Raw genomic sequence first — 19,547 nt, forward strand, 5'->3', positions numbered from 1 at the left:
GGTACAGCTTTGCTTTTCATTATTTGTATTATTTGTACTCTCTTGATTCCAATCTCTTGCTCCCACATGAAAAACACTGTCTCCTGCTTTGCCAAAAAATGAGTCCTGTGAAATACACTGTAACAACCATTAGTTTCTCCTCTTACTGTGTACTGCCATCCTGAGGCCATTACGTTTCAATTAACGAGGCTTTTCTTTTAATTTTACAACAACTTCCCCTTTTGTTAAATGTACTAAATAAAACAAATAAAACTAAGGGTGCTCTGTTATGACAAAGTTATGAACTTAAAACAGATACAAGAAATAAAAGCAGCATGTATCACAGGCAGGCTTACACCACCCATATATCCCCGTTCTTTGCTCTGAAGTGGCAGGTAGTTTTTTCAAATGCCAAAGGGTTATATCTATTTCTTGACTAAATCAGGATTTGGAATTTAGATCCAAGGTTCAAATGTACAGTCCAAAAAGCCCTCACTCAAATGCCAAGCAGCCCTGGGGGAGTGTAACCCTTCGCAGCACCTTACCTGATCTCCAGATTCTCCAGAGGCCTCAAACTCTGTTTCAGTGTATGCTCAAAACCCCCCTGATAGGAGCAACTCAGCACTGATCTGACAAAGCTGGGTCAGGCTCCAGGAACCAAACAAACTCCATTTAAATCTCTTAAGGGCAACAAGTTGTCATCAACTGTCATCATACAAAAATGCATTCAGCCCACTATGTTCTTCGTAGGCCTCATTCTGACAAGAACATAGTGGTGATATTTATACAAGTCTATATATGATACTCTGTTGGTTAGATAAACTCAGAAGGCATGACATCTAGAATTAATTCCTTCTTCAGATTGGCCCTTCCTACCAAGAGTTTTACATCGCGTTGTTTAAATCACTGATTATATCTAAGTAACTTTGGAGGTACAGTCCTATAGCCCTTCAGTGGGACTTGGTCATTTTACTCCTTGTTCCTTATGTGTAGTACTGCAGAAACATATTACGGAAACAAGAGTATGAACAATCCAATCCATCTTTATTTCAATAGCACTTTCTTCTGGAAAAAAGAAAAAAAAAATTCGGGTCATTTTACAGATACAGAAAAGTGATAAAAGAAAACTGTGTATAAAATTAATCATAAATACCTCATCAAGTACATGACTGTAATATTGGGATGAGCATTAAAAGAACGCTAACATTTAGATAAAATGTATCTTGTATGCATCAGCTAGTTAATAGGCTATACTTAACTGTATAATGCCATTTAAAAATATGGATTTCTCATGATAATGTGAGCAAAAACTGAGTTACTAAATATCCCATACAAAAATACATCCGTATACTACTACTAAAGTAAATTTATTTTTAAGGTTTTCATATGCACTAATTAATCCTCGCTACACCCCTGCAAAATAGGCAAGGATGACCAGACCCGTTTTACAGTTGGGAAAAGCTGTGGCATAAAGAGGTTAAATTCGTTGGTGACAATTTGAGCAAGAATCTACCCCAATCCCGATCCTAGCGATCCTCCTAGTCAAAATGTCTCTCAATTACATACAGTTTGGGTTCCGTTTATTATTTACAGTTCCTAAATAGCATGAAAAAAAATAAAACAAAACAGAACACAGGGCTCAAATGTAAGGCTTCATCCCCAAAGCTTTGTTGATATCAATTGTACTTTCCAACTTATTTCAATCTATTTGATCTTTGAATTATTTTTTTGCTTCTCCATTCTTGTAATCTAATAGGCCTGCTGCACCAATCTGAAAGACCTTGGTACACTCTTTCTAAGGTATGAAAGAGCTTGGGATGTCTTTGATCAACATTTTGTGTAATGTTCAAACAATATGAAACACAAAGCCAAGGATGTAGTAGACTCTAGTGGTCTAATTTATGCTCACTTATCTTTTTAAATACCACGTGGCCACAAACAGGGTAAGCAGTACTGGGCAGAATATATCTAGATTTTAGTAAAACTTTTCAAATGGTTCCATTAGAAAAGTTAGATAATGATGAACCCATTAGAAAACAGGAATCTATTGGAAAAGATACATCAATAATATCTGGCTAGAAACGCTATGGGAGACTACAAAATGGTTTGACAGACAGTAGATTCACAGTCAGTATAAATGAAAGAGAATCCAATTGATGAGTGGTGTCAGACATAACAGAAAGATCAAAACTAGGTACATAGACTGTCCTAAATTAAGAAGGAAATAGAAAATGCACATTAATTAAGACTGTACCTTGTTGGAGTAATTGTGAACATAGCGGATAGATAGAAATTACAATAGGAACATGAATTTAGAGATTGAGCAAAAAATGAAGTTAACAAGGAGTACTCCTACAATTTGGGGTATTTTGTTGTTTGAAAAAAAAAATATCAAACTCAGAGAAATATGATGGGCAAGATTAAGTTGCACAGATTAGAGACAGACAGACAGACAATGGAGTTTGACCTCCATAGTCTAAGAGAAAATAACTTGCTCCTTGGAAGACAAATTTCAGATTACTCCCCAAGGGCAAAACAACAGGTTAATGGCCCAGAAATGTCCTCCCAATTCTTTGGAGAGATTCAATAATGCTTTCATTTTTCAACTGGTTCAGGAAAGTATCTTTCCCTGAAGCTTTTATGTTAGCTACTAACAGCTGACATACGTTGAAATGGGGCCATACCAAAGAGTAAAGGACATCTTCTAGTCCAAAAGTGATGTATGGTGAACGTGAAAGAAATGAAACACCAGCTACAAATTCCTCACATAATCAAGACCATCACCGGGCAGGGGCCTGGACTTGATGATCTTCGAAGTCCCTTCCAGCCCTAATGTCTATGAAATCTATGAACTGTGTTAGAACCCTACAGATAGAAAAATAAAATTAAAACTTACTACATGAAATAACTTTAGGGTGATAAGAAAAGCAAAAAGTAGAAGGCATGTTGGTCAGATGCAAAGCATAACTGTTGTGTGTTATATATTCAACAGGATGTAGAGCTTATTCCTCATGGTTTGCTGAAATGATGGAATGCAAGAGGTATGAGCCATATTTAATGTAGATTGAGATCAGTAGAGAAGTGACTATGACTTACTGGTCTTCTGAGTTACCAAGTGTAAAGGTCTGAATATAATGTTAGCAGTTACTAACTTGCAGATAAAATGCAGTGGATGTCAGTAGATGGGATGTTACACAGTTGTACAGGAAACAAAGGAGTAAAATAGGTGAAAAAGATAATGCATACAAGAATCTGTAAGATCTGGTGCTCATTTTCAACCCCACCCTTGTTATAACCACAGTGAAACTTTCCTCTAATTAAAACTGATTAAAATGTGGCTCTTCGTCACATCACCACAACTCAGTCAACTGACTGCAGTCAATGCGAGACTCCTTACAGTACGGACCCTCATTTATTATATGTCTGTACAGCCTCCAGCAGTGGGCCCTAATTCTGGCTGGTCTTTATATGCTACCACAATATAAATGTTAAATAAAATATACCAGTAGGATCACATTGAGATAAGTGCCAGATTTGGCCTGTTTTTTCCACAGGAAAGCTTCACTCTGAGACCGCTACTGGAATTAGAGCCTGCATGTCAGTGCAATCAATTCAGCACTTGCATTTTTCTTCAAAATAAAACAGAGTTTTATGTTAGGTTACATTACGTTACATCTCCACTTATCCAGACAGACTGGCTGCAGAGTAGGTCCTGTAAGGTACTGAAAGCCCTCCACTCTCCCTGAGCAAATGCATCTCAGTACCATGCAGGACAAAGATCCAAGTGGCATTCATGGCAAAATCCACATAAGTGATACTAGTTACAAAGAAAGAGGCAAAAAACATACACGTAGAGGTTAATCCCAGCTCATACTGGATTCAGTTACAAGATCTGCATTAATACCAATATGCGACTAGGCCTTTAAAAATGTCATCAATTTTGCACAAGCAATACATCACTTATTGCCCAACAACTGTGGGAGTGTGGGGGGTAGGGAATCTAAATCACAGGTAATATCATAATTTTAAGTCTGAACACATAGGGAATGAAAAAAGATAGGTATTTTCTAATCTTGAGATAACCATGAATAATTGATATAACTTCACACAGCTAGTGTCTTCAGACGTGTAGACAATACAAGTTTATATGAAATGCGTTTCAATTCATGATTCTATAATGATATATGTTGTTTAAAATTAGAGTTGTAGATTATGAAACTGAATTACAAGACAATGCATTTTACGTTATATTTTCAACAATATTTAATGTCACAAAATAAGATGAATGTTTCCTCCTGCACCTGAAGATGAAGTACTACATGCCCGCTCTTATCAGAAAAGAATTTGCAAGACACTAAAGAAAAGTATCATTATCAATGACAAGACTATGTATTTAAAGCTTCTTTCAGGTTTGGGGAAGTGAGAGAATTACTGATAAGAAAGTTATGGACAATCCTGTGTTGCATCATTACTATTGCAACAAAGATAGACTAGAAAATACTGGTGTGTGCCCCTGTAAATTCACTGTTAAAAAGTTACTACATTTAAATAACTACCTCTTGAATATGTGATAGAACATTTGATGTTGGAAGCCAATAAAAATAACTAGTTATGCTGCTTTAAACAGCCATAACTAGAAATGTTCACATTTCTTCAAGAACCATAAAGATATTATTTTATCTTCAGTTTTACGAAGCAAAAGGAGCCTATCCAACTTTGCAAACCCCATTTAAACTTACACACACACACATGCATTATAAATTGTTATGCACGCCAATAAAATAACACAGCTCAAATAACACCTGCCAATTCGCAATAAATAGATACATAACAGTAATCACGTGCCATATTGTATTGATATGTGAACATTTTTACGTTGACTGGATACCAAGATAAATTCGCTATATTATTTATGCCCTGTTTAATGATGAGTACAATATTTTTTGTGACTTCAAAGCAAAATGGCCTCTTCTAAGCAAGCTTTTTGTTAAGTGATAGCTGTGTCTGTCATCCTCATACTGTAGATCATGTGATTAGTAATAAGTTGGAGATGTACTAGCCCCAAACGGGGCAAAGAACAATCGGAAAAAGTAGGATTTAGCTCAGACAGATAGCATGGTTTCAAGCTTGCACGGTGCCAAGCACAACTGGGTCCTTGTCCACTATTGATGCTGCTTTGTTTTGCCAGACAGATTATTTTGGATAAGGAAATTTGACCTGAGATCTATTTTTCCAAGCAGTAAAATAAGGATTTTTAAATCAGCTTATCATTCAGACTTTTAGGGGTCAGTGGGCATGTCTGCATGAGGCACCCACTGTGCAGTTGTAACTGTGCAGTCATTTAGTACTTGCATACCAGAATATTAAATGACCGTGCAGTAACTGGCATTATTGTGTAGTAGTGTCCCGGCACAGTTGCCTAGTGACTCTTGCTGAGCAGTAGCTTGTTACTAATGCACAATAGCTTGTTACTACTGTGCAGCAGCATCACATCATGGCTCATGCCCGGTGATACTACTGTGCAGTAGTAACAAGACACCGCACAGTAAGCATCTCACATAGACACGACCAGTATTCAGTAGCATTCAAATAATTTAGGTTGAACTAATCAACATCATCTTATATAATGAATTTTAGTAGCTAAAATTTTAGTAGCTCAATTTTAGCAATGCAATGTAGTCTATAAGGAACTTTACCCGGAAGTGACAAAATTTACAGACATTCTGTCAAGCAATTAAGGCCCTGAATTTGACAGGCCTTAACACTAAGTACAGATGGTCAAAAAGCCCAAGGCTGAATTGATTCAGTCTTCGCGGGTTAGTCTAAGCTGTCTACATTGAACTGATAAGCAAGTGAACAGACATTTACTTTTGATTCTGGAAATGCAGCCACATGCCTGCAATGGCTCAGGCCAGAAGCTGGGGGAAAAGGGGGGTGCTAGAGCATGTCTCCCTGCTCTGCTGGAACAGACAATGTGGGCAAAGGCCAGCCTGTCCACCCTGTAAGCAAGGAGGGTTGCAGGGGAGGTGCAAAGCATCATGGGATGCTGGGGGACTGTGAATTAACTTGTATCTGGAGGGGATCTGGGACAGAAGTTCAATGAACTGATTTAACTTAAATCAGTTAAGTCTGACATCCATCCAGGTTTATCTTACACCAGTTTCGGCCATTTTGAAAGCCGTTTATGTGCACTGAACTTCTGTTGTGTTACAGATTTATATCGGTTTCAGATCACTTATACCAGTTTGTGTGTAATTTCTGTCCCTAGCTTGAAGTAAATGCAGAGATGTAGACATTTAACTCTAGACATGTCACTCATTTCCACTGCACTTTGGCTGCATCTGCCATGCTTTACATGCTTGGCCAGCCCTTTTCTAGTGCTCCCACTCATGACTTTTGGGGTCCCAAACTTCTGAGGTATCTTTCCAAAAGAAGCTAAGCAGTGCAGAAGTCATTACATTGGACAAAACTCAAAATCTGGATAATACCCACACCTGACAGCAATGTAACATGCCAACTGGCTGAGCCAGCTCATGAGGTGAATTACTAGGAAAATAGGACAAACTAACCAGACTCAAAAGGAAATTATGAAGAAATAGACTGTCATCTACCACTCACAGTTGAAAAGAGAGAACAGAATGATGCTGGATAAGAAGTCTGAAACTTGCAATGTCAGTCCTCAAAATGAATTCATCCCCTCTTTTATAATGATCTCTGAAGGCCAGGAAGGTGAAAACTGGAGTGTCACTGTTTCCAAATCTACATTTTTCCCTCCTAAATCTGATTTTTTTTCCACACTCCCACTTGTTTTTGTGCTCAGCACATGTGAAAAGGTAAGAACAGTAAATCGATTAAATCCTATAATGCTCAAGAGTTCAAAAAATGACTCTATCTTCTTGTGTTCTTTCCCACCAGAGTGTGCTGTTTAAGGTTCCCAAACTGTTATCTTCCTCCTCTTGCTCTTTGGCAAGCTCCACAAAAACCTAAAAAAGTAGAAAAATGGCATGAGTACCTTATATTCAGTGCAAGGGTATTCAAACTGCAAGAAGCGATGCATCCACTGAAATAGTCATGGCCCCACATCACAAAAGACAGACTTGCTTCAGTGCCTGGAACACATGTGCCAACCCTTCAGTACAAGAACTTAAGGGGCAAGCTCAGCTGAAACTTAAACAAGCTCTGGACTATCCAGGTTGAGAACAAGTCCTAGGTTTGTCCTATCGGCCCAAGCATATGACACCACAAATCACAGGCACATCAAATATGTTGACTTACTAGAAATACTCTGCAATACTGATTTCTTTTGTTCTAATCATCACTACTTCTGTCACTTGTTTTTGATTTCAGTTTTCTTTCTTCCTTTTTTGAAACCCATGGCAACATTGTTCCTATGTGCTCAACAGATTTTTTTGAAAATGATCATTCAAAACTTTTATCCAATATACAGTAAAAGCTTTGTTATCCGGCACCCATGGGGAATGGGGGGTGCCGGCTAACAAAATATGCTGGTTCACTGAGTGGCCTGAACAGGTGTCTTTGCCTGTTTGGGCCACTGTCTCTCCCACCATGTCCGGGGTGTCACTCCCTCCCACCACATCGCTGCCTCTCCTGCAGGCCCTGAGGGACAGGTGTGGGGGCCCCACGCAAGGTGCTATGCCCCAGGCTGTTGGAGCTCAGCAGCACAGGCTGCTTTGCCCCAGGCTGTGGGGGTTCAGCGAAACTGGAAGTGCCATGGTGGGCACTTCTGGTTTCGCTTTTCCCTTACAAGCTGGCATGCTGGTTAATAGAGCATGCCAGCTTGTAAGGTACTGGATAGCGCAGCTTTTACTTTAATTATTTTCTACAGGATACAATTTATTTTCATTTATGAAATAACGTGGCCTTTCACATACTTGTTCCAGTGTGGCTTGAGAAAAGCTGTACTCCTCAACATTGAAAGCATGCTTTGCTGTTTAAACAAGTAGAAAAAAATACAAGTTTCAGACATTTATCAAAGACCTGAAAATCAAAGCTGTATTTTAAATATTTACTGCTGACTCCCCTAAGAACACAGAGCAGCTTTCCAGTTATGAATATGCTGTCTAAGACCAACTAGTTCCGCTGTCTGATTACTATCTCCATTTTCCTGTGTGAGAAGAAGGCAAGGGAACCTAGACCAGGAACTAAATAGAGATGAATAATAATTTCTACCAGCATCATCAGTCCAGTGGCAGTAAGGTAGCCCTTCGGTATAAAGCGTCTACCTGCAGGTTTCTGGAAGCTTTTTAAACTCTAATCATAGAAATAAACTCATAAAAAAAACTCACCCATATAGACACCTCACTATCACTACTGTTCTATTTCTGAGAATCTCTCCCCAAACACTGCTCTTCCTGAAGAAGATTATTTGAGACCTTATAACATCAAGGTACCCAAATCCTTGAGCTTTTCCTTCTGTGCAAGATACAAAGGTCTAAGGGGACCCCAGCATGCAGCCATACTCTCAGTCTTCCTCCCATGAACAGTAAGACACTCTACAGAGAAGCCTGGCTATTTATATTTACCTACGGATTAACAATATAGTAGGTTTATACAAAATATGTTATAAGGAGGAAAGATTAGAAGGGGAGATTTCTTGGAGTCATGAGCCTTACAAATTTTTGAAGACTAACATAACTGAATTTTGGAGAGAGACTGGTGGAGTGGGTGTAGTGGAGTGGGGCATGGAAAATAAAGCTATATGGTATGCAGGATCAGGGAGAATAAAATTAACAGGTTTGTGGTAGATAAAATGATTTACTTGCCTGCCAAATACTTTTCTTACCTTCCTCCAGTTTAGAGAAGGAGTGTGAAAGTGACTGTACATCTTCTTTTGGTATTCTAAATGCTAAAATGGAGGAGAAACTGAAAAAGAAGACACAGAATGAGCTTTCCCTTGGCCAAAGATGCTAAAAGTAAAAAGCAACTTTTGCATGAATACGCATTTTTTTTAGAAACATGCAAATCAGTGCAGTTTAAGCACAGAGTTACCTAGGAAAACAGGGTTTATCACTTTAGATGAGATCATCTAAAATGTTCCACCCCTGACAGAAGCCAATACCAGCTACACCAACCAGGATTTTTTCTAAAACTCCTTCACTGCCAGATCCACCCTCCTCAGCACCTGAGATTCAGTCATCTGCTCTATTCTTACTGATCAGAATTTCTCTTTTGTGAGTGAATCCAAATATCTCCCAACTGTCTGGAGTTCTCTCCTTTTTAAAAAGGATTAAATCAAAGTTTTGCTCCCTGAAATACACAGCTGACAGAGTTGTTTGAGAACTGTTAGGTTATATCCACATTTTGTAGCCTGGGCATGACTGAAACGTGACAGAAAATTGTTTTCTGCAAGCTTCTGAGCACAAACACCCTACTTTAGGCATAGGGAGACCCTTCTCTACCTATGCCCTTAGACCAATATGACTACAACCAACAACCCTATGAAAAAAATGCATGACTTCATTTCCAAGAATGCCCTCAGTCCCCAAAACTTTATTAACTTTTTTTACGTAGACTTTTAACATGGTATAATCATATATAAATCAAAGATAAAAAATGCAGGATGTATTATTTTTTCTTTTTGAAGCCTGTTGCTGCATTTAGTCAATTCTACCTTTCCTGCCGACTTGCATTTGGGAAGATGTGTAAAATGTGCCTTTGAAGCATCTCCATCTGGTGAACTCCTGCAGTGTCTTTTAATTTCATTTCCAAGAAGTACCCTCTGCCAAATTTACTCTTCAGATGCTGAACTGTACCAATGCACCTACCAGTTTTTTAAAGATAAAAACATTATTATTTATCATGCAAAGAAAGCAGAGCAGTGTTCAATAGTTTTTATGAACTGTGTTTTTTAGCTAGCGGTTTAAGGCAAATACATATGTGTGCAATAACTACATGCATGCTGGCAGAAGTCATGTTTCCTTTCATCTCAAAGAATCAAAATACATACAAACTAGTAGAGTTTATGGTACCTTAACTGCCCTGAGATCAGGATTGCTACTCTATCGCATACAGCATCAGCCTCCTCCATATAATGAGTGGTCAGAATAGCTGCTCTCTCTCTGCCTTTAAATGCTGCTCTTATTGCCCTCCTATAAAAAACAAACAAACATAAAAAGTACCTTTCAGGTCACATGTAAATATATTAGTAAAACATTAACACAAAGCCCTTGGAGACCATTCTTTACAGCACAGAACAAAGAGCTAACACATAAGTCTTGGTCTGTACTTTCTGAAACCTTTCAATTATTCTGGATAAAAGACTGTAACATCCATCTTTTGCAGAGACCTGGATATTCACAGGAGCATCATCACCACACTTATTTGCACACCATATGCATGCAAATCAAACATACAGCTTCTTTTGTTTGGGAAGGCAAAACAAACTAGAAGAAGATTTTTCCTTTTAACCAAGACCCATGCCCCAAACTTCAGATTGCCAACTTCTGGGGAAAAGGTGAGCATAATAATGTGAATAAACAGAGGTAAATACCAGGGACATTTTTGTTTGAATATTAAATTTACTCTAGTAAGGCATACTGTGTAGGCATATGGAAACTGTCAGTAGTTTAGTACTGAATATTGTCTGTCCTGAAGTGGCGATGGGAAATTCCACAATTTGGAGAAAACAGTTGGATACTTCTTCCACGGTGATTTTTTTTTTAAATGAGGATCAAAACTACTCATAAAACTGGACTGTCAGAAATAAAGTCCTGGAAATAAAGTCCCATTTGTGGGGAGCAGGACAACTGCAATGTCCAAACGAGCATACCTTTATTTTGTGAGCCCATAGAGAAATCAGGACTGTTTGCAGTGCCCTGAACACATTTAGAACACTTGCAACTCATCATTAAGACAATGTAAATCTTATTTTTCAGAGGGTCAAATAGCTTCTGCCAGAGCCAGGAAGAATCCCCTCCAACGCAGAAGTGTTTTTTTCCAGCTTCCCTTGAGGTATCAGAGATTGGCCACACTTGCACTGGTGAAGCACCTCACTAATATAGTAGAGAGTTTGTTTTTTTTTAAAGACTTGGCTGATGCGTCTTGTGCACAAAGCACAGGACCAAACTGATCACCAGTTCTAAATTAGGAAAATCTTTTTGCCCTAGGGCAAGTTAGGAAAAGGCCTGGGAGGAAAAAGGTTTCCTTTGAAATGTACAGAATGGTCATTCTGCATAACAAGGTTTATACATGTGAATGGAAAGAAAAGTAAAATCTTTCCGGTTCAACCAGGATATATTCCAAAATTTACAGTGAAAACAAAGATAGTATTATTATTAGATTATCTGATGATACAGATCACTGTAAAAACACCTATTATAGGTAGGGCAGTGTTACACTCACCACATGTGCTGTTTGGCCTTGGGGTCCATTCCAGTAGATGGCTCATCTAGCAGCGTAATCTGGGGATTACCCAGCATACTTAGTGCAAAACATAACTGAGAGGAAAGAAAGAGAACAGGTTTTTATGACTGTTGAACAGACTTACTGAAAATGCTGAATTCTGCTTCTTTTAAAACCTCCTCCATACCTTACGTTTAATTCCCACTCCAAGCTTCTTTGTTGTTTTCTGTAGATGCTCTTTCAAATCTAGAGCACTTGCAATACTGCAAAACATACAGGAGATAATATTGGTAAATCTTATGTACCATTGTGAATGCCCTCTAAATAAACCAGCTTCTAAGAAAAGCTCATAATACCCATCCGTTATATTACTAACCTTCAAAAGTAGGACTCATCATAACTTTTGCAAAGCTATCAAAAACTGATTTCTTTCATAAGTACAGACCTTTTTGCAAATGGTTTAAAAATAATCTGTTCAAAATAGACTTTTAAAATTATCTTACCTTATTTACCAGGGGTGTGAGAAGTGGGCCCTATTCGATTCGGATTCAGATTAGGCTTGAATTGGGGACAATGATTTGATCTGTTGATTCAGATCACTGTCCCTGATTTCATTTGGCTGAATCCAAATCTGATGATTTGATGCCGATTTGGAGAATTAGAGATTTAGACATAGACACAGCTTTAAATGTTTTTTTCTACTTACCTTGAGGTACCAGTGCGGCTTTATGAACACTGCAACGCTAGGGCAGATGTAGCGTCCTGTTGGAGCTCAGGAGGGGTGGGGGACACTCCACATGCTTGGCAATGGACCAGAAAGTGGGCCAGAAGTACTTCTGGTCCACTTCCAGGTCTGCCAGGGAGCGCGCTGGGAGGCCCACTGCACCGCCATGGCGTGGTGATTGACCACAGGGGGACCCCAGCTGCCCCCCTCAAAATCAGGAGGCACCAGTCACTGAGCCAGAGGACCTGTAAGTGGACCACAAGTGATTCTGGTCCACTTCCAGGTCTGCTGCCGAGAGCACTGGGGAGCCCCCCATGCTTATGTGGGACACTCCATGCACCCCAGCATCACAACACTGATATGCTGCCTGCTACCTAGAGGTATGTAGAAAAAACATTTAAAGCTGTGTCTATGCCTGAATTGCTGAATCTTTCCGAATCTATTTGGAGGGGTCCAATTTGATTTGGAGAGATTAAAGGGTCCTCTGATTCGATTTGGACATTTGGCCACAGAATTGGGCCGAATCTCCGCCCAATTGAATCAGGGACTGAAGTTTTGCCCGCGCCTTGTATTTGCCCACCCTTTGTATTATTTACATCATCTAGAAACCTATCTCACTTTGATATATTTGACAAAAGGGAAGATGCATATAATTTAATTTATACTAAAAACACGGGGGAAGACATAGTTTAAGCAAATACTAACGGAAATTATTTATCCACCCTCCCCAATTGACTACTGAAGTGCCTTATCATCTGCAGTCCACTCCATCCTATGAAGAAATGTCACAACACCTCTGGGAAGAAATGTATGGCTGTGTTCCCCATTTTTCAGATGGGAAAAGCGAAACTCAGATTATGGCTGAGACCTACATCCAGATTTGAGCACTTAACTTCCCTCTGAATCAAAGCAGATGCTTGACTTGGCTAAAGTTACATAAAAGCCTAGAGACAAGGCTTCTGCTTGCCACAAAGTCCCAGAGAAGAACTAACTATCTATACTTTCCGTCTGCCTACACAAACACAGGAGATACTTCTCAGGGATAGTGTATATTAACATCATTATAAACTGACTGATACTTTCTTTGAAAGTGGGAGTTAGAATAATATATTGCCTTTAGACTTATATAAATGTGAGCATGGTTTGGATTTTCAAGGTGATATAAAGTTTCCCCCACAAAAAAACACCCACCCACAGCAGTGCTAAATTTTTCCCACCCCAAACCATGATACCCTCTTGCTGAAACTGCTTTCCATTAAGTCTGATAGACAAAACCTTTATGGTTTCATTTTCATGAAAACCTAGAGAAAATAAGGGTGAAAACATAAAAAAAGCTCTATTTAATGAACGTTTACCGTCTTATTACTTCTTTCACATCACTTTTACTCATTCCTTTGATAGCTCCATAAATCTCAAAATGCTCCTGCAACGTAACATCTGGCCAAAGTGGATTTATTTGAGGACAGTATCCCACAAATTTAATCAAATCCGCTTCACCGTTCGGTCCAAAAGAATCATCTCCCATCAGCACCTGCAGAGGACAAACCCCCCACAGCCCTTCCTCAATAATATTTTCACATAAGGTTTGCAAGTGTTCTTATAAAAATGAAGAAAAATATTTAAAGCAGATTGGTCAAGGCAAAAACCCAAACTGAACCAGGTATTAAACCTCATTTGTTGTTTTTATTTAGTTTACAATAATACTATACCTGGCCAGCAGTTGGTTCAACATCTCCAACCAGCATGTTAATCACCGTGCTTTTTCCGGCTCCATTGGGCCCCAACAATCCCAGGATTTCTCCTTAAAAATAAAAATGACGTATAAAATATTGCCTGTGAGTTTCAAGAACAAAAGCGAAATGTTTGTTTTTTCCTGAAAAAAAAATAGTAACTAATTTAGCTCAGACCTTTTTTTACACAAAAAGAGACATGCTTAGTTGCGACCTTCTTTATGTTTCTTCTAAGAAGAAAATCTTTCCTTTCGTCATATTCTTTATGCAAACTGCTGACCAAAATTGCTGGCTTCTAATAAAAGCAAAAGATAATGTACTGTTTAATGTTTAATAAGTAACTACTTTTTAAAGAAATGTACAATAACAAAATATTTTTGTCACTAGATGAGGATTTACATGGTAAGTATCAAAGAATCTTATCCTATAAAACATAACTCTGGTCCCAGAGAGCGGGTATAATTTCAATTCTGTATGACTGCTCTTCATTTATAGAGGTAAACAGGAGTCATCCCCACTGTCTGTATGCAGTAGAAATCCAATCTAAAGGTTTGACTGCAGCTGAACCACATTCAGACACTTTTCATCGTGAAATAGATGCAGAATATGACTCATAGCTTACACCAAGCACCGTTTTTGAACATTGCACAGCTTGACTCCTCCCCCAAGGTTTGATCTCACTAGGATGTGGCTCTTACTTACAGTGTGAATGTCTATTGTCCCAAAATCTAGAACCACCAACTACCAGGGCACACAGTTACACTTAAGTTTAAAATTCTAGATTTTGCTGCTCTGACAAAATTAAGTAGAAGAAAATTTAACATACAAGAAATGTGCAGAGAACTAAACCTAAGTGATATTAAATACATACAGAAAAACAGAACCTTACTCACTTATTTGAATATTTATTACAAAAAAATTCATATAGCAAACTGACAAGACAAAGCTAGTATCTAGATTTTAGATTTCCATTTATGCATTCATTTCTATAATTTCAAATCTGACATACTTAAATTTGCTGACAATAATGGCAGCCAATTACACACTGCCCTGGTGCAATTCAACCATGATTATAGGATTACCTCCTCACAGTTTTGACTGGTTAGAATGTCTTTGACTCGTAACCTCTCAGACTTTACATCTTCATCCTCATTTTCATCATGTGGTACCTCAGGAACCTTCCAAATCTTACCTTCTGTAAAATAATTTCTGAAGACAGAGGGAGAAATATCAATCTTTACACAGCAACATTAAATGCTTATTTTTTTAAATCAGTATTAAGTTATTTCCTACATGCAGGCTCATAGTTTGAAGTTAACAACCTTTAGGATAGTCATTTTAACATTAAAGAAATTAACAAACCTACATCCCATTACATAGGTGTTAACATAAAGATGCCAGCCAGTACATAATAAGCCAGGTTTTATTAAAGAACATCTGTATATTTTAATCTAATATACTTGTAGGGTGGGAAAAAGACATCTTTGATCAATCTTTTGCTATAGGTTACGTTCCCCAATTTAACAAGGGGCAAGACAAGTCTCACAACAGGATTGTAGAGAGGCAACAGCTGGGTGTCAGACTACCAAGTGTTGACCCTGAGATGTTGCAGTCACTTGGGAGGACTGGATATGTTTAAGTCGGCAGGCCCGGATGAGCTCCATCCGAGGGTACTGAGGGCACTGGCTGATGTTATTGCACAGCCACTGGCAAGAATATTTGAGCACTCATGGCGCATGGGACAGGTCCTGGAGGACTGGAAAAGGGCCAATGTGGTCCCTATTTTCAAGAAGGGGAGGAAGGAGGATCCAGGCAACTATAAGCCAGTCAGTCTCACCTCCGTCTTTGGCAAAGTCTTTGAAAAGATTATTAAGGCTCATATATATGTGACAGCCCAGCAGGAAAAATTATGCTGAGGGGAAACCAGCATGGGTTCACAGCAGACAGATCATGCCTGACTAATCTAGTGTCTTTTTATGACCAGGTTACAAAATACCTGGACACAGGAGTAGGGGTTATCGTTTACTTAGACTTCAGGAAGGCCTTCGATACAGTATCCTACCCCATACTGGTGAACAAGTTAAGAGGCTGTGACTTGGATGATTACACAGTCCGGTGAATGGCAAATTGGCTAGAGGGTTGTATGCAGAGAGTGGTTGGTAGTGGATGGGTCAGTACTGACATGGAAGGGCATGGGCAGTGGGGTTCCACAGGGCTCGGTCCTTGGACTGATACTCTTCAATGTCTTCATCAGTGACTTGGACGAAGGAGTGAAGTGTACTCTGTCTAAGTTTGCGGATGATACAAAACTGTCAAGAGAAGTGGACACACCGGAGGGCAGGGAACAACTATAGGCAGCCCTGGACAGGTTGGACAAATGGGCAGAAAATAATAGAATGTGATTTAACAAAGAGAAATGTAAAGTGCTGCACCTAGGGAGGAAAAACGTCCAGCACACCTACTGCATAGGAAATGACCTGCTCAGTAGCACGGAAGCAGAAAGGGATCTTGGAGTCCTAGTGGACTCCAAGATGAACATGAGTCGTTGGCATGACGAAGAAGTCATCAGAAAAGCTAACTGCACTTTATCATGCATCAGCAGATGCATGACATCAGAACCAAGAAGGCGATACTTCCCTTGTATCGGGCGCTGTTCAGACCGCAGTTGGAATACTGCGTGCAGTTTTGGGCGCCACACTTCAAGAGGGATGTGGATAATCTGGAGAGGGTCCAGAGAAGGGCCACTCATAAGGTTAAGGGCTTGCAGGCCAAGCCCTATGAGGAGAGAGTAGGGCACCTGGATCTCTTCAGTCTCTGCAAGAGAAGGTTGAGAGGCGACCTTGTGGCTGCCTATAAATTCATCATGGGGGCGCAGAAGGGAATTGGTGAGGCTCTGCTCACCAAGGTGCCCCCGGGGGTCACAAGAAATAATGGCCATAAGCTAGCAGAGAGCAGATTTAGACTGGACGTTAAGAGGAACTTCTTCACAGTTAGAGTGGCCAAGGTCTGGAACGGGCTCCCAAGGGAGGTGGTGCTCTCCCCTACCCTGGGGGTCTTCAAGAGGAGGTTGGATGGGCATCTGGCTGGGGTCATCTGAACCCAGCGCTCTTTCCTGTCTATGCAGGGGGTTGAGCATGATGATCTATTGAGGTCCCTTCCGACCCTAATATCTATGAATCTATGTACTCTCAATATCTCTGGAAGAAATGGCTTGTTTAACCCAATACAAGACTCTTAACACAAACAGACCTGAAAAATGGGTCTTTCCTTACTGTTCTACCTCCATTCTTCACCTCAAGATACCGCAGAAGTAGCAGCCAAAGTATACACTGCAAATAAGGCTAGAATAAAATACAGACAACAATTATAATCAGTCAAAACATGTTTAGCCCCTTGATGCCTGAGGGCTTGGGGAATTGCTTTTCTGTCAGTAATCATTTTTTTCCAGAATGACTACAGTGGATAGGCAGATCAAATAAAGTCAATTCTCTCTCCAGAATGAAAGAGTTAACAATCAAGTTGAAGGCAATAAAACTGTATTATTAACCAATGCTCTGGGAACCCAAAGGAATCTCGCTCTGAACATCTTTTCAGTACGACTCCCATATATATCTGGCTTTAGGCAGAATAATGATGACAATAAACTAATTAAGGCTTTCAAATGGATATTTCAAACTGAATCTTTATGTAATGCTTTCCAGCCCTTCAGCGCATACATCAGGATGATAATGGGGGAAAAAGTTATTATAAAGAAGCTGATGCTGGATGGGGATTAGCAGGCTGACATGACACCTTCTCTTCTTAGTGTCTCCTCTCAATCTGCCCTCAGGCAGCAGAGACCTTTATTACATTGTAAAGGCTGTAACTTGGCCTATATTAAATGAGTAAATTTGAACTCAGACTAGTCCCTAGGACATAAGGGCCTACTTCATAAAACGAATCAGGACTCATGGTAGAGGCGATATCTTTTATTAGACCAAATACATGTTTGCAAAAAGAATTACTTTATTCCCAAGCTTCTGGGCACAGGCACCCTTCTTCTGGGTAGACATTTCTTATGTGCTAAGGAAATTCCTGCCCAGAAGAGCATTTCATCTTTATACTCTTTTGTGAAATATGAAACATCATAACCAGAAGGAAATATGACTACATCCTGCTTGCCACCAAACAATGAGGTAAACAGACAATTCCAATTTTTCTCTGGGTCTAATCTGCATAAAATGAACAGATCCAAAACAGGAGATTCTACCACATCTTCCCCTCTCCTATGAAATATGAACTTTCATTTCTACCCAGGAGAAAGTTTACAATCTTTTCTCCTATACCTGAAGAAGGGTGACTGAGCCCCAAACCTTGCAAATAAAGAAATACTTTTGCAAGCATCTAGTTGGTCTAATAAAAGACATCACCTCTACCATGAGTTCTGATTCCTCTTGCCTCTAGACCAATATGGCTACAACCTGGAAAACTACCTCATAAATAGTATTTCAACTGGAGAGTAATGGGCAAACTCAAGAGAGAGGCTGGTAAGTGAACAAAGATTCAGTGCCTCACTTCTATGCAGTGCCTTGGATCCCTTTAAGGGTGCCAACAAGATACCATGCAATGTTAGCACTGTTAGGTGTGCACATGTGATTCACGAGCTCAACCAAGAGATTTCAAGTACAAATCCATAGTGTTAAAAACATTCTGACCTATTGTGGTCTTTCCAAGTTCTTTGTAACAGGATTTGCTCAATTTTATTTTGTACAGTATAACTTCATAAATCTGGCATGCCTGGGACCAAGTACCTGTTGGAAATTTGAAAATGCCAGATTTAAAACAATGCAGTGGCTTGGGGAGGGGTAGCAGCGGCTGGTCCAGAGCAGCGGCTGCATGTGGAATGGCGGTGCAGGGTGGTTAATGGTGGTGGTAGCTGCCGCATGCAAGCTTCCCCCTCCACGTCCAGGAGGGCAGGGGGGAGCAGCAGCCTGTCCCAGAGGGAAATGCAAAACTTTTGATAATTCTGGATTTCTGATATCTGGATTTATGAGGTTATACTGTAGTAAAAAAAAAGAGTGAAAATGAAGAGCTGGCATTTTCTGAGACATGTTTTGAGTCTGAAAAGGTTGAGAACCACTGGTGTAGCACATAGGACCATCAGCAGAGGGGCAATAGCACCAGGATAGGAAATTAAAAAAAAGAACCAGTCCAAGCTAATACTCCCCCAGCTCCTCCAATCCCAGAACTGGACAGGGAGAATCTCCTTCCCCTGAAATGGTGGAAACCCTCCCACAGGACCTAAACAGTGGTTCTGCCATGGATAGCATGTCAGCATGGCCTTGGTGGGGTTGAGGGGGAGGGTAGATACTGTGGGGAAGAACCAACCAGAGACCTCACAGAAACTGTAGAAAGATTTTGGGACATGACAAGGATTTTGCACAGTTCCAACAGAGGCTTTCTTGTCCCCTTTCCCTTCACCTTCCTTTCCATCTGGCTTATCCCTCCTACCTACTTTCCACCATTCGGCCCTTCTCCCAAACTACCAAAGAAACTGAACAAAATGCTGTTTGGCACCATCACACTGTGTACTCTGCTTGTGAATACTTTGCGTGTGTCTTATTTGCATGACAGCTCTTGTGGTACAAGGGCTACTCTGCATTTGCCCTACAACTAGCAAAAAAGCAACCCATTCTTCATTGTCCTAAGATACTACCATAATACCATAATCAATAATAGTCCCACCAGTGCTACCTTCCCAGGTTAGGGCTGAA

General features: G+C 39.8%; 1 protein-coding gene across 4 annotated transcripts in view; it reads right to left on the reverse strand.

Annotated features, from left to right (window-relative positions):
- Positions 1-906: 906 nt before the first annotated feature.
- Positions 907-19,547, reverse strand: part of ABCA5 (ATP binding cassette subfamily A member 5) — a 53,111-nt gene continuing 34,470 nt past the window's right edge. For 3 of the 4 annotated variants that reach the window (XM_090059391.1, XM_090059390.1, XM_090059394.1), the window contains 12 exons: positions 17,044-17,135; positions 14,877-15,003; positions 13,972-14,089; positions 13,774-13,865; positions 13,420-13,595; positions 11,528-11,603; positions 11,341-11,435; positions 9,969-10,088; positions 9,611-9,760; positions 8,783-8,862; positions 7,872-7,927; positions 4,218-6,962 (listed from right to left, as the gene is read on the reverse strand). In XM_090059391.1, the coding sequence (XP_089915517.1) occupies positions 6,855-6,962; positions 7,872-7,927; positions 8,783-8,862; positions 9,611-9,760; positions 9,969-10,088; positions 11,341-11,435; positions 11,528-11,603; positions 13,420-13,595; positions 13,774-13,865; positions 13,972-14,089; positions 14,877-15,003; positions 17,044-17,135 (1,290 nt within the window). In that variant the 3' untranslated portion in view covers positions 4,218-6,854. Of the gene's footprint in view, positions 1,045-4,217; positions 6,963-7,871; positions 7,928-8,782; positions 8,863-9,610; positions 9,761-9,968; positions 10,089-11,340; positions 11,436-11,527; positions 11,604-13,419; positions 13,596-13,773; positions 13,866-13,971; positions 14,090-14,876; positions 15,004-17,043; positions 17,136-19,547 lie in introns of those variants that run through there. The other variant, XM_090059393.1, reaches the window with a different exon arrangement.

This window comes from Crocodylus siamensis, chromosome 8, assembly GCF_052110815.1.
Source record: "Crocodylus siamensis isolate JL-2025a chromosome 8, ASM5211081v1, whole genome shotgun sequence".
NCBI classification, from domain to species: Eukaryota; Metazoa; Chordata; order Crocodylia; family Crocodylidae; genus Crocodylus; species Crocodylus siamensis.